This window comes from Diabrotica undecimpunctata, chromosome 4 (genome assembly GCF_040954645.1).
Source record: "Diabrotica undecimpunctata isolate CICGRU chromosome 4, icDiaUnde3, whole genome shotgun sequence".
Classification (NCBI taxonomy): Eukaryota; Metazoa; Arthropoda; class Insecta; order Coleoptera; family Chrysomelidae; genus Diabrotica; species Diabrotica undecimpunctata.
In genome coordinates, this window is record NC_092806.1 from 119,926,838 (window position 1) to 119,942,637 (window position 15,800).

General features: G+C 34.3%; 1 protein-coding gene across 3 annotated transcripts in view; it reads left to right on the forward strand.

Moving 5' to 3' along the window:
* Positions 1-15,800, forward strand: part of LOC140438377 (uncharacterized) — a 66,208-nt gene that overhangs the window by 36,614 nt on the left and 13,794 nt on the right. For 2 of the 3 annotated variants that reach the window (XM_072528055.1, XM_072528054.1), the window contains exons 4-5: positions 11,761-11,991; positions 12,539-12,742. In XM_072528055.1, the coding sequence (XP_072384156.1) occupies positions 11,761-11,991; positions 12,539-12,742 (435 nt within the window). The remainder of the gene's footprint in view (positions 1-11,760; positions 11,992-12,538; positions 12,743-15,800) is intronic. The other variant, XM_072528056.1, reaches the window with a different exon arrangement.

A 15,800-nucleotide genomic window follows, 5' to 3' on the forward strand; every position in this document is an offset into this window, starting at 1 on the left:
TGCGCGCTTTCTGCTAATCTTCGACCGGTAGGTGATTTATCGATCTACGAAAATTCCGTTAGTTTATCTGTTACTACTGCAGAGTTAGGCACGCATAGTGCAATCTAGTGCAATTAACGAGTAATTTGAAATGGCGGGGTGAAGAGGAGGGACAAAAAATTATGGACAATGGACTAGATAGTGACAGTGAGTTTTTAGACCAGGCTAGTGAACACAGTGATCACGAAACAGACAGTGAAGAGGAATGGGACGATGATGACGAAAAAATTGGCAAATTAATAATTCCGAAACTGGTAGTGAATATTCGGGTGAAGAAAGTGATATAGCTGACTTAAGGGATGTGTTTTATGGCAAAAATAGGTACAAGTGGTCTAAAACTTCTCCCACCTTTTCTCGTACACATAAGTATAATTTAATTAGTAATTTACCTGGTGTTATTGGAAAAGCTCGAGCTAGTATGCCAGAGAAACCAGTTGATGCTTGGGAATGTATTATTAGCCACGATATATTGCAAGAAATTCTTGAGAAAACCAATGAACGAATAACTAATATGGCTTCTAAATTTAATTTACACAATTTATCGTGTCAATATACCAATCATCTTGACATAATTGAATTAAAGGCCTTCTTAGGCTTATTATATTTAGCTGGGGTATTTAAATCCAATAATGAAGATTTAAGGTCTTTATTTTCTACGAATGGTACTGGCCGTGATATATTTCGAGCAACCGTGTCACTTAACCGATTTTATTTTTTGCTTGGAAGCCTTTGTTTTGACGACCCAGCTACTAGACAAGAACGTATTGCGCACGGAGATAAACTGGCAGCTATATCCAATATGTTTATAATTAATTGCCAGTCCAATTATAGCTGTGGTGAATATCTCACAATAGATGAAATGCTTATTGCATTTAGAGGAAGGTGCCAATTCAGGATGTATCTCAAAAATATGCCAGACAAATACGGTCTGAAAATGCAGTGTTTAGTAGACTCTAAGACACATTATTTGCTAAATGGTTTTATATATACTGGAAAAGATACACGCAGAGCAAATCCAAAACAGTTATCCATCCCCACTCTAGATGTTTTGACACTTATTCCACCAATTTCTGGTACAAATAGAAACATAACAGCAGATAATTGGTTTTCGTCCATTGAGCTCATAAAAGAACTGAGAAGCCATAAAATTTCATATGTTGGAACTCTAAAAAGAAATAAAAGAGAGGTTCCTGCTGAATGTCAACCCTAAAAAACAGGTCACCTAATTCTGCCTTATTTGGTTTTACAGGAAGCGAGAGCCTTGTATCTTTTGTTCCTAAGAAAAATCGTGCAGTGTTGTTAGTGTCAACTATGCATCATTCCTATACAATGGTTAATGGAAAGCCAGAGATTATAAATTTTTACAACGAGACAAAAGGTGGGGTGGATTCATTGGATAAGAAATGTGCATGCTATAAAACTGGCAGAAGAACTCGTACATGGCCTCAAGTAATATGGTTTCGCATTTTGGACATTGCAGGATTAAATGCTAACGTAATTTTTAATGGAGTTCAGCAAAATCAAATAATGGAAAGAAGAAGAAGAAAATGTCGAGATTTTATTTGCAAAAATCATTCCCGCATACAGACGTTATGCATAAGCCGTGTTGAAAATTAAGGTAAAATCATGCTTGTCATTTTTGAGATACGAAATCTAAATCGATTTTTTTTATTTTAGGTGGGAGCTATGATACCTAGATTTCACCATTGGATATAAAAAAACTGCACATTGTTATTATTTTTCTTATAATTCGAGAAAGTGCATAGCTATGTTAATTTGACTGAATACAAAAGTTTTTTTAAATAAAGTTATATCTAATTAACCAAATTCGTTTATTTTTATATAAATGTAAAAGTAGCTGTAAACAAAATAATTTAAAATAAAATAAGTTAAAAAAAGAATATTTTTTGATACAAAAAACAATGGGGGTCAAATTTGACCCTGCCATGGTACAAATGTTACCATTTTTGGCCATGGTAGTTAAGGGTTAAGTAGCGTTTATCTATCTTTTTACTTTTTTGTTCCCGTTCTAGTTTATTTAAAATATACTCTAAGGCAGATGTAAATATCTTAGGTGATATCGTGTCTCCTTGTCTTAATTTTTGGTCAATCTTTAAGAAATGTTTTTTGGAAAATGTTGCATCAAAAAATGAAAGTACGTACCTGTTTAAAAAGGTGTGAGGTTTTATGGCAGTGAAGCTATCAAATTTTTAAATGTATGTAAATTTTGGTAGCATACCTAACTACCTTCTATAGGCAACATATAATACATAAGCAATATCTAATTCCTATGGTTTTAGAAGCGAATGCTGAAAAAGGTTACGCATATTCAGCCGGTTTCTGTTAAAGGTTAATGAATAAGACATTGAGGAAATGCTTTTTTGCATATTTGTGGAGGAAATGCATGACCTTTTACATAAATAATACTGATATATAATTAAAAAGGGTATCGTATAGAAATCTGCTTTATTGTCACTAAAAATTGTACAATGTTATTGTACAATTGTACAAAGCTTACATAAAGTCAGAAAATAGAACATAATAAAATAAACAATATATTGAAAAATTGAAATAAATTGTAAATTGCATAAAGGTATTGTAATTTCTTAGATATTCGTTAAGAAACTCTCCTACTTACTGAATAATATGATCTTTCATATAGATAAGTTTTTGTCATTTTACGGAACTTGGGGAAAGATACTGCAGATTTAAGTTGTAAAAGGAGATAGTTGTTATAGTTTTTTTGCCGATTATAATAGAGATTTCTTTACTAACTCAGTGGAGTTATAACATAAACATCAAAGGTTGAATTTCATGTGGAGTAGTCATGATAAGACACAGATCTTATTTCATAGCAGGCTGAGGCTAGCTTTTTACTTAACAAATCGATATGAAGGGACCATTTAAGGTTACTGTCTATAAGTATACCAAAATATTTTACAGAATCAACGATACTGGTCTGGCTGTTATTAAGAAGCAAGGGTTGAAGAGCTCCTTTATATGATAATGCTACTGTCTTATTCACGTTAAAAGAGAGTAAATTAGAGTCAGACCAGGTTTTTATTTTAAGTAGATAAGGAGTTATAGTTTAATAAAGAGTAGAAATATTATAGTTTTTCCCAAAAAGAAAAAAATTTCCATCGATTTTTAAATTAGTGATAATATTGATAAAGATAAGAAAAAGTAAACGATAAAATACTGAACCTTGTGGTACTCGACATACAATGCTTTTGTGACTAGAGTTAGTATCATTAGCTGTGACCAGTTGTTTCCTATTCCTCAAGTAAGATTGGAACCAATTCAAAGAAATACCTTAAATTTAGTAGAAATTGAATTTTTTTATCAAAATTTCGTGATTTACACAATCAAAAGCTTTGGCGTAGTCACGAAACAGTGACAGTGTAAAGATTATTGCTGGTAAACCTGATGTAGTACACAAAATATAGCATCCCCTGTACATTTTTTAGATAAAAAGCCAAACTGATTTTGTGATTAAATGTTTTTTTTTTTATTTTTTTTTTTATTTTAATTAACGTGTCTCGACTACGAGGTCATTGACACGATGACAGTATAATACAATATAAAGTATATACAATTTTACATTTGACAATATACAGTACTTATTTTTTACAAATTTAACCGTTACACTTAATTATTAAACTTTAGAGTTTACTAAGCACTTCAATGTCTTTTAAATATTTAAACAGGTTTACAAATTGCTGAGTTTCACTTAACATTTCTTTAATATTATCTCCCAACTGGTGTTGTTTTCTTTTAGCAGAAAGATGCGGACATTCTATAAGAAAATGTCTGACTGTTAAGAGACTGCTGCAATGGCTGCATGAAGGTGGATCGGTAGATGCCATTAGAAAGCCATGTGTAAGACGAGTGTGTCCAAGTCTTAATCTTCTTAGAATAACTTTGTGTCTTCTGGGCATCGGTGGTAGCTCTAAGGAAGGTATAACTGGTTGTATATCGTGTAAGTGACTCTGAGTTTTATTCCAATTAGCTTGCCATTTGTCATATATACGCTTCTTAGACATTTTCTTAATATCATGCAACTGGATATTTGATATAGGTATATCCAAAGTAGAAGCTTCTTTTGCGGCCACATCTGCAGCCTCATTTCCTACAACTCCTACATGTGAAGGTACCCAGACAATAGTGACAATTACTCCATGATCCGTAAGTTTATTATATATGTCATGTATTAAATTTACCAGAGGATGATCTGAGAACATGTTTTTGATTACTTGTATTGATGATTGAGTCTGTGCAAATCGCTACATTGCGGTCAGTTGGTTCCAACATACGAAAAGCCTCGACGATATACATGTATACACTACAAACTGCAGGAAGTTTGATTAGTTTTGTAGTGCTAAAAGAGGAAACAACAGCACTACCCACCCCTACATCATTTTTAGAGGCATCTGTATAAAGAACTTTACGAAACTGATTTCGATTAAGTATGTCTAGGAACAATTGTTTAATTATAGCTTTAGGAGTATCATGTTTACTGAAAGAGCGAAGGGAAGTATTGACATTCGGAAGTTGCTTATGCCACGGAGGAAGTGTAGAGATATGAAAGGGTGAAGTTGCAGAAAGATCAAAACCATCGAGAATAGAATTTAGTATGCAAGAGAGGGGTTGTGCAGCTCTAGTGGTCTGAGAATGATGAATGAGATTATTTGGTTGTATAATTAGTTAATAGACTGGATTTTGTGGATTGGCTGATAAGCTAGCTGCATATGACAAAAGAAGATGTTGTCTCCTTAACCAGAGTGGTGGTTCGTTAGCTTTACAGTACATACTTTGAGCTGGGCTAGATCTGAAAGCATTTAAGCAGATCCTAAGACCCGTATTATGTACGGAGTCAAGAGCTTTCAGATGTGACTTGGAGGCAGACATATAGACAAAACTACCATAGTCTATTTTTGAGCGAATAATGGATCTGTAAACTGTAAGCAATACCTCTTCGTCGGCTCCCCAATGAAAATGTGCTAAACTTTTTAGGATATTAATATTTTTTAAGCAGTTGCCTTTCGTTTCCTGTATGTGTGTATTCCAAGTAAGTCTGGAGTCGAAGGTCAGTCCTAAGACTTTATGATGATCAATAACATCTAGTACTACTCCGTTGTATGTCTAAATTGGATTATCTTTTGTCGTTTTTCTGCTAAATCTCATGATTTTAGTTTTTTGAGAAGAGAAGGAAAGCCCAATATGCCTCGACCACCTTTCTATATTATCAATGGCTGTTTGCATTAGTCGACAGGTTGTTTCGGTATTCTTTCCTCTGCAAAAGAGTACAAGGTCATCAGCGTATAATGCGTGTTTAACTGGAAGATGAATACTTTTGCCTACATCATTAAATGCCAAACTAAACAGAGTTGTGCTTATAACAGAACCTTGTGGTACTCCATTATGTTGAATACGAGTAGATGACCGCTTTCCGTTTAAAATAACTTTAAAAGTTCTATCATCTAAAAAATTCTGCACAAAGTAGTATATGTTTCCACCAAGTCCACATTGTTGAAGATTTTGGAGTATTATAGATTTTTGAACAGTGTCAAAGGCTCCTTCTACATCAAAAAAGGCTGCTAATAAATCTTGTTTACAGGCCATAGAATCGGAAATATGTGACTGTAAAATTACCAAATTATCTGATGTGGAGCGATGAGATCTAAAACCGGATTGTGCCGGTGAAATAATTCTATTTTTTTCCAAAAACCAGACCAATCTTTTGTTTACCATTTTCTCCATTAATTTGCACATGGTGCACGTCAGTGATATTGGCCTATATGAATTAGATAAGCTTTGTGTTTGGTTATGAACTTTTTTAATTGGTATAATATATGATTCTCGCCACAACTTAGGAAAATTATAACTGTTCCAAATACCGTTGTAAAATTTTAATAAAACAATGATGCAAGGAGTCGATAATTTCTTTAAGAATATGAAAGGAATGTCATCTGGACCAGAGGCTGTGTTTTTACACAAATCGAGTGCTATCATTAGTTCCTCTAAGGTAAATGGTGTGTTAATAGGATCGATTTCTTGTACAGTTTTTATTGTGGAGGCCTTTTCGGTTAATGTGCCTGATGATATGTTAGGTGAGTATTGTCTTTTGGATTTTTGTTCAAACGTATCAGCTAGTAAATTGACAATGCGTTGTGTGTCATTGATAACGATGTTTTTATAGCTTATACTTTGAATACCAAAACTTGTCTTACGGCCCTGCATTTGTCGTATTTTTGTCCATACTTCGGCAGAAGGAGTGTTGGTTTTTAGTGATGAAGTATATTCTCTCCATGAAATTTTCTTGTTTTCTTTTAGCACGTATTTTGCTCGGGCCTTTAGTTTTTTAAATTGCACAAAATCTTCGTTATTTCGAGTTCTTCGATATCTGTTTAATGCTTTTTTGCATTGACGAACTGCATATTCACAGTCCTTATTCCACCATGGTACTTTCTTCCGTCTATAGGTTGTAGAAGTTTTGCCAATATGTAAATCAGCTGCAGAGATAATGCAGTGGATAAAAAGGTTCAGAGATTCGTCTACGTCATCAGAAAGAGACAGAACTGGGAGTTTTTTTCGAGATACGAGCAGAAGCCAATCCAATCTGCTATCAAAGAGACTGTCGAGGACATGCCAGTTTAATAGAGATGATGACTTTGGGTCAGAAAAGCTCAAATCAATTGCTGAAAATGTGCCAGAAGATATATTGCAGTATGTGCTTGATCCGGTATTTAATGGACAAGTGCTAGAACAATTTAATACATTTTCAATGACTTTTCCCCTTCCAAATGTTTTATCACAGCCCCACATAATATTATGTGCATTGAAATCACCCACAAGGAGATAAGGAGTGGGAAGTTGATGGATTAAATCATACAGTTCCTCTTCTGAAAGTTTGTAATTAGGTGGTATGTAAATGCTGCATACTGTAATTTTGCTGGGGCACCAGATGGAAACTGCGACTGCTTCAATGCCAGTAGTGAGTATGTGATGTGTAGAAAACAGATCTCTGGAAACAAAAATTGAGGTGCCGCCACTGGCTCTCAGGAAGTCCTTTCGTAGACAATGGTAACCTTCGTAATTTTTAAGTTGTCCAATTTTGGTATCTTTAAAGTTTGTCTCTTGTAAACATATAAAATCTGCTTCTGTTTCTGCGATCAATTGTTGGATTCTTTCGTATCTCGGATAGAATCCGTCACAATTCCATTGAATTAATTTGAAAAGTAACTAAGTAATTAAAAGGTAGATTTTTGGGACTTTTGTGATGTATCTGAGAGATAATCGTCGTCAGTTGATGATTGTGATACTTCAGCGTTGCTATTATCTGTGGTTAAATATTTCTTTAATTTTTTCGTTGTTCTAGTAACTCTACCCTTAACAGATCTTTCTGTTAAAGAAGGATATATCTTATACATATCGTCCAACAGAACCTGTATATCTGTAGTAATTTGCAGAGCTTCGATTACTGGGTTGCCGTTGCCAAATGAGTTCTCGAGGAATGCAATAATCTGATCAGCTGTTAACGAATAGTCATTCGGATTTGTGTTACAGAGATTTTGTATAATTGTCTTTGTGTTGTCTGATAAAATAGCTTCGTTTGTGGACTGCATCCTAGGTTTCTTCTTAACTAATTTTGGTTTATCAGTGCTGGAGGAGTGCTCAGGAGGGGGCATTACATCAACGTCGGATGTCTGATCTTCAAGAGAATTTGTGTCATTAGTTGATGAATGCAGTCGTTTGACACCTGGTGCTGGTAATAATGTAGTTGCTTGAATATTCTCAGAATTTGTATCAATTATTATTGTAGTTGTTGACAATGTTGATGGTAAATTATTTGATTGCGGCAATGAGGTTGTTTGTGTATTTGTGTTAGGACATTTGTTTGCTGTATGTCCAGGCTGTTTACAAAGGAAACATTCCATACGATCTGTAGACAAGAATATTCTATATGCAATATTCTCATGCTGTATTAAAAGTGACGTTTGAAGCTCGTAGTTCTCAGTAGCTGGAATAACGTAGACTTGACGTCTGAAACTCATAATATGCGAGTACTCATCTCCTGGGATACCTGCCTTTAATAATGATATAGGCGACACCATTTGAAGTCCGAAATCTTTGAGTGCCTGTTCTATGACCTCGTTAGGTATGGATGGACAGACATTTGATATTAATATTCTCTTAGCTGGAGAAATTAGTCTTCTTATACTCAGCTCAACGGAATTTATAGTTACAGTGGAATGCTCTAATATAAGCTGGTCTACAAGTTCGGTTCTTGATAAGTAGATACACACTCGGTTGTTTGATATTTTCGATGCAAAACAAACATTTTTGGGATTAACGATGTTTCCAACTGCTTTAACGTAGTCCAATAACACAAGATTGGGATGAGAATGTATGATAATTGTTTGTTCTTTTTTTTTGGAAAAATAGGTTTAGGTCTTGTTTTGGCTGCAGCAACGTATGAAGTTGTAGGTGTATTGTTTTCTCCGTCATTCGTTAACATTATTGATTTAGTTACGTTTGAAGTAGTTTGTTCAATTTGGTTGCCCTTGTAGTCAAAAGCAACATGTTTAGGATTATCCATAGTGGTTGTAATTATTGGCCAGTATCTAGATAACACCAACACACCATTTCGTATTACTGGTTGCCTATAAAATTGGCGTAAAGCGAAAGGCGATTTGAAATATATTAGTGTTTCACTAATGAGCACAAAAAAGTTCAAAGATGAACAAAATAAACAGTTCAGTGCAACAATTATAGTCAGATATTAAATATTACATTTACGCTTACTCGTAGGCAAGAGTTAAAAGCAGTTTCCAATACACTACACTTTTATGTTTATATGTCCAAAATTTAGTAAATTTACAATCCAAATATTCACTTTAAAAACTTAAATAACTATTCTCGACATACAGAACGACCTTCACACGTTCAGTCACCGGAATCCAATCAGTGATTAAATGTTGTTATTAACATAAAAGGACATTCTTCTTCTTCAGGTTCCTTCTCCTATCGGAGGTTGGAAATTATCATCGCTATTTTAATTTTATTGGCCGCGCTTCTAAAAATTCTAATGAGCTGCAACCGAACCCTTCTCTCAAATTTCTTAGCCAGGATATTTTGCGTCGTCATGGGTTTCTCTTCCCTTGTATCTTCCCTTGCATAATTAATCTAAGTAATACGTACTTGTCGCCCCTCATTATATGACCCAGATATTGAATCTTTCTAATTTTAACAGTTTTTATGACTTCACATTCTTTCTTCATTCTTTGTAACACCTATTAGTTACTTTTTCAGTCCACGATATTCTATAAAAGGACATAAGTCGGACTTTAATAAGTTTCTAATTTAAGATAGTACCGGTAGTAAGGCAATAGGTCTATAGTTGCAGGATTCGATTTTTCGCCGACCTTATGAAGAGGAATAATAATAACTGTCTTTAGGCACTCTGGTACCTTTTTTAAAGAAATCATTAATTAGTGAGACCAGGACTTTTTTGTCAAATTTGAGAAAATTTTATGGATAGTCCATTATTACTACATGCACATTTACTTTTAATAAAATTGATTGTTTGGATCAGATCCTGGGTATTATTCGCATCAGTTCTGCTGCTGTCTTCTTGAATTTAGACATAGCTTTGTCTATGTGACGTACGTGACTTAGATTTCTATCTATTTTCAGCCAAAGATAATTTAAGTTTTCTTGGGAGTCGATCACTATGTCGTCCACTTAAAAATTTGTTGGTATATTTATACTCTCTCGTCCAATCGGGTTTGTGTTTTTTGGGGGGCCAACTGGAGTTCGTGGTCTCTTATCTACTCACTAATTATTTCCAATACTGTGTTTGCTATCATCATAGGTCGTCTTCTGTTCTGCTTTTTTACTATTACTGTCAGATCGTCTTTTTGAAGATTGTTTCACAATTATATTTATGTCAATTAAAATTTTTTTAGTAAAATAGCTCACCATCATAGTGCACATATAATGAGTAATTCCTTTACTTATATGTTCTTGCATTATTAGAATCTACGACGCTGTGTGTAAAGTTGTTTTGTCTGAACTCTATTACTGCGATCTGTATAACTCTACTAATGGCATCAATTGTTGATCCTTTGTACCTAAATCCATTTTGCCTATTGAAAAATGCACCAATTTCGTTGAGTTCCTCTCTTAACCTTTCAGCGATAATGTGCTCCAGGTGTTTGCCCATTAAATCTAGCAGACGTAATGGAGTTTGGGTATTTATTATCTTTGGGTGGTTTTTGTATAACTTATCTTTCTTTCTACAATTTGTTTAAGAAACTTTATTTTTAATAATTTTTGTTAATCCCACAGCGATTTCTCTTGAGAACTCCTCAGCTAAAAATTGTATTGCTTCGGCAGGAAAGTGATCTGGCTGTTTTGTTATTCTTTAATTTTCGGTAAGCATCTGGCAGCTTTTCTATGGTAATTTCTTTTATGATGGCATCTTCTTCAAACTTATCTATCTATGAACTCCTTCCTTGCTTGAGAAATAGCTGTATTGCCTGTTTTCTAAAATCGTCGGGCATAGTAAGATGCGCAAGCTTAATTTTCCTATCATAATTTTAAAAACTTTTTCACAGACATCTTCCATTGTTTGTCAAATCTTGTTCTTTTCATTTGCCCTGCTTTTATTTATCTGTTTCCCTATATTTGGTTGTCCAACGTTTACATTCCTTTCTTTTTCTACTAGGTTATTAAACAGTATTCGTTGTTTTCGATCTTTAGTTAGGTCTTCTTATTTTATTGTAAGTATTTAAGGAAGCCAAAAGAGTAAAGTATAAAAAAGAGGTAATACTGAAAATATTATTTGATCCAACAATTTTTAAAGGCGATGCAGGTCTAAATTTTAAGTTTAACATAATCTAAAGACTTTAGATAAATGTGGAACCTCAGAGAAAGCTAGTATTCTCTTCGCTGAATGAAAGGTGGTTCATAAAAGGGTAGCTGACTGCAGAAATTTTATAAAAGTATAAAGTAGCGAAATGAATCTAGATATGCTCTCTTTCAAGCCATCCTTCCATCCAAGCAAGGAAAAATGTTTGGAAAACGAGGTCTAGGAAGAAGAAGAACATCTTGGTTAAAGAACCTCAGAATCTGGTTCAATACATCTGTGCAGCTTTTTCACACTGCTGCAGATAAGATAAAGATGCCATGATGATCGCCAACATTCGTAACGGATAGGCACATCAAGAAGAAGAATAAAATAGCAAAAACTGACTAGGTAATGAATTACAAAGGACCTTATGCCTAATTAAACCGCATGAGAAAAGATCTAGAAGGGACCACGAGGTTTTATAGATAGGCAGTATAACGAGATCACTTGTGTGACGCTAATAAAATAAACTTAAATTATGTGACGCTGCTGATAAATATATATAGTAGAGTAAACACAACGATTAGAAACATCGAAAATATTAAAAAGCAGAGTAAAGTAATCTTGAGAAATTACTCAAAAATATATTTCATTCATTCCCTCCCCAGTTTAAAGGCTAGTTAAATGCCAATGAGAATCAGAAGTTTAGTGTTGATAAAAAGTACTTCTAAGAGACGATTTTTTGTGCCGATTTATTGTTAACAGCCAGTTATCAAAAAGTTTAAAAATACTTATACTAAAAAATATGATATATTTGAACAGATTTGTTGTAATTTAACTATAAATAATATTTATAATATATTTTAAAGGTAGATCAGGGGGAGGACTATATGCAGGAGCTACTGCATTACAAGGACTCGGTGCTGTAGCGGGTTTAGATGGAAACGCTGGTCCTGAGGGTTACAATGGTAGATTGTATTCGGGAACTTCTAGAAGAGGATTAAGAATAAGGCAACGGTTAATTGGACAAGGGCTACTTCCCCCAGATGTACAAACTGATGTACAGGAAGAAAATAAATTTCCAAAGAATCAAGTCCCAGGTAACCGAAATTAACTTTCCTGTTATTTATTTTGTAATTATAATTAAATACCTTATCTAATATGCAAGATAACTACATTTATATGGCAATACAAAAGAGTCCTCCCTGATAACTTGCAATATTTATTGGATTTTGTGAAATGCTTAAACAGGTCGATTTTTATTCCAAGGAAACATCTTTTAACAATATAGATATCTATTATTTGTCAACACCCTTCCTTCCAGTACCACAAATCTTAAATTTTAACTATGGAATATATCCCGTTTTACACATTATTATACTGGTATTTCGCTGGAGAATTCAGGTATTTATGATTTTTTAGATGTTAATTCTTCTTGTACAAAAGTATTTATTGAAAGTTTATTGAAAATCTTAGAACAAAATTGTAAAGTTTTCCCGTCACGTCAAAAACTACACTAAAACGAAATTTTCATCATTAATGGAAAACTTTATTAAATGTAACGTAAACATATATATATATATATATATATATATATATATATATATATATATATATATATATATATATATATATATATATATGCAGGATCTACTGCATTACAAGGACTCGGTGCTGTAGCGGGTTTAGATGGAAACGCTGGTCCTGAGGGTTACAATGGTAGATTGTATTCGGGAACTTCCAGAAGAGGGTTAAGAAAAAGGCAGCGGTTAATTGGACAAGGGCTACTTCTACCAGATGTACAAACTGATGTACAAGAAGAAAATAAATTTCCAGAGAATCGAGTCCCAGGTAAACGAAATTAACTTATACCGTAAAAAAATTTAATTAATTAATACTGGTATTCATTTTGTAAATACAACTAAATATTTTATCCAAATAAGCAAGATAATTACACTTATATATTTATACAAAAAAGTCCACCCTATATTTTGCAATATTCATTGGATTTTGCGAAAACAGATCGATTTTTATTTCAAGCAGCATCTTTTATCGATTTGGATATCTGTCACTTATCAACACCTTTCCTTTCAGTAACACAAATAATAAATTTTAAATAGGAAATATATCACGTGTTACACATTCTTATTCAAGTATTTCGCTGTAGAATTCAGATACAGTCATCTCTCTCTATAACGATATGCAAGGGACCGGGAATTTTTATCGTTATGAGGAGAGATCGTTATACAGAGTGAGACAAAATTCGGTACTGTAATATTAATAATACTGTACTAAATAACCTATTTTAATTTAAAAAAAATTATCAAAACGAATATAAATAAATTAACATTGTATTCCACATAGATTTATTAACGAATAATATAAGCAATACAGTATAAAAAATGACTGTACAATTAAAACATGTGTCCTGTACAATAAAAAAAATAATATGCTACTGTAAAATATATTTTTAGCCTACATTACCAAAAAAATCTGTGGCCTTGGTCTGTCTTCTTTTCCCTTTCCACAGAACTGACCTGACCTTGTCCTGAAGACGCATCGAATCTTCCACAGCACTCATATCGTCTTCCTGGTGGATGAAGAATCGATGCAGTACTTTTGCCGCATCCAACGCCTGCTGAGGGGTCGGAGCTGGTTCTGGCTCTGCTTCCACTTCCGAGTCACTGTTTTCTTTTTCTTCTACACGAATTGCTTGCAGGATGTCCTCGTCAGAAAGTCCAGATGTTGTAGCTACATTTTCATCATCTTCTTCAAAATCTGTTAGCTCTTCCGGTCCGTAGGTGATAGTACGTTCAAACTGTCTGGCCCAAAATCTAATGGCAGGTCATCTTCATTATCAGTCAATCCTTGATCTTCCAGCCATCCTGCGTGTTTGAAGGAATGTTTTATTGTATTGCTCGTCACCCCGTCCCAGGATTTACTAATCATTAGGATGGCGTCAAGAATGTTTAGTTTAAGATCTATATTATTCTCAACCAATGCCATCAAAAGTCTTCTCCTGTAATGGCTTTTCAAACTCTTGATGACACTTTGGTCCATGGGCTGAAGGACACTCGTTGTGTTTGCTGGCAGAAAACAGAGTTCGATGTTTTGAAGGTCGCACAATACAGGATGAGCAGGACAATTGTCTACAAGCAAAAGAATTTTTTTCCCTTTAAGCTCGATATCCCACTTTCTTATCGCTTCTTCAAAAATTTCCGAGGTTATCCATGCACTCTTGTTTTCTTTATAGGTCACGTACATTTTTTATGTTTTTAAAGCAACGCTAGTTTTTCGACTTCCCTATCACTAGCAATTTTCGCTTCACCGAACCTGTTATGCTAGCGGCCACTAAAACTGTAATGCGTTCCTTAGAGAGCTTTCCACCAATGCACTTTTCCAATTTAAATTTTAAGGTTCTGTTTGGTGTCATTTTAAAAAACAATCCAGTCTCATCCGCATTGAAAATGTCGTCTGACGCATATCGTGCCTTCAGTCCAGGCCACACGTTTTCTAGCCAATCATCCGTTACGTTTTTGTTAACATTGCGAGCCTCTCCGCTGATTTGCCCGTAGTTGATCTTGTGTCGCAGCTTCCAGTTGCTCAGCCAACCCTCAGATGCCTTAACATTCTCAATTCCAAGTTCAGTTGCAAAAAACTCAGCTTTTGTCCTGACCACACGCTCCCAAAGTGGAATATGGTTCATACGCTGCTGCTGGAACCACTGAAGCATAGCGCGATCTAAATCGTCGTGCTGAGGTTTCCGCAACTTCTTCCTGCTACCGTCCTCCATCTCCGCTTTAAGCCATTTTTTTCTGTCCTTCCATATCGTAGCCACAGTTGACTGAGACAGCCCCGTCCGACGAACGACATCCGATTGCTTTTCACCTTTCTCTATTGCTCGAGTTATCGATAATTTTTCCTCCACCGAGAGCACTTTACGCTTTTTCGAAAACATGTTGACTGTTGACACACTAAGACACAACTCAAACTGGAAATCAAAAGTCGTCAATAGATGACAATATCTGTGTGATAACAGTTAGGTACGCCGCCCGGACAATAAACGTGAGTCACTTAATTTTCTGATAAGAAAGAGTAGAATGGGTGGCCGCATTCCTTAAGCGCAAAACAAAACAACCGCTGGACAATGACCTTGCCACTCGTGACTCAGGTAATCTGAACTTTAAACACAATACCACATTTGTCATCAACTATTGAACGCTAAAAAGTTATCGCTATAAAGAGAGAACGATATCGGTATAGAGAAAGAATTAATACATTGTCCTTATGACGAACCAACCAACGTTTACTATTTTCATCGTTATAGAGGAATTATCGTTATATAGGGAATCGTTATAGTAACATTCTTGTAAAAAAGTATCAGAGTATTGAAAGTTTTCGACCAAAATTTAAAAATTTTTCTGTGTTTTCAAAAACTATACTTAAACGAAATTTTCAACATTAATAAGAAACTTTATTAAATGTAACGTAAACAAAAGAAAATAAATCTTAAATTATTAAATTCATAATTCAAAACAGTTAACTCATCAGCTAGTATGATTTAAATCGAAGAATGGAAAAAAGAAGTATTTTTAAAGTGTGTAAAATTTCTGCTTACAAAGCCATCCTCACACCTACGGTCAAGGTTTAAAAATACCAATACTTAAGAAAGATCCCAAGATCTAAGTTTATGGCGTTGGGCGCCAATTATTTATCTACACAATTCTATATCAGTCTAGAGGGAAAGATGAAAGTTCATAAAGTGTGGAAAGTTAAAAGCTTTTTTAAAGTTATTTTTAATGGGAATCTTCAAAGGCGCAAATTTAAACTTTTTCAACCTGAGCTGCACCCACTACACAGTAAATTACAGAAAGCTGTTGACAAAAAATCTTTCAAAAATCACTGCCTA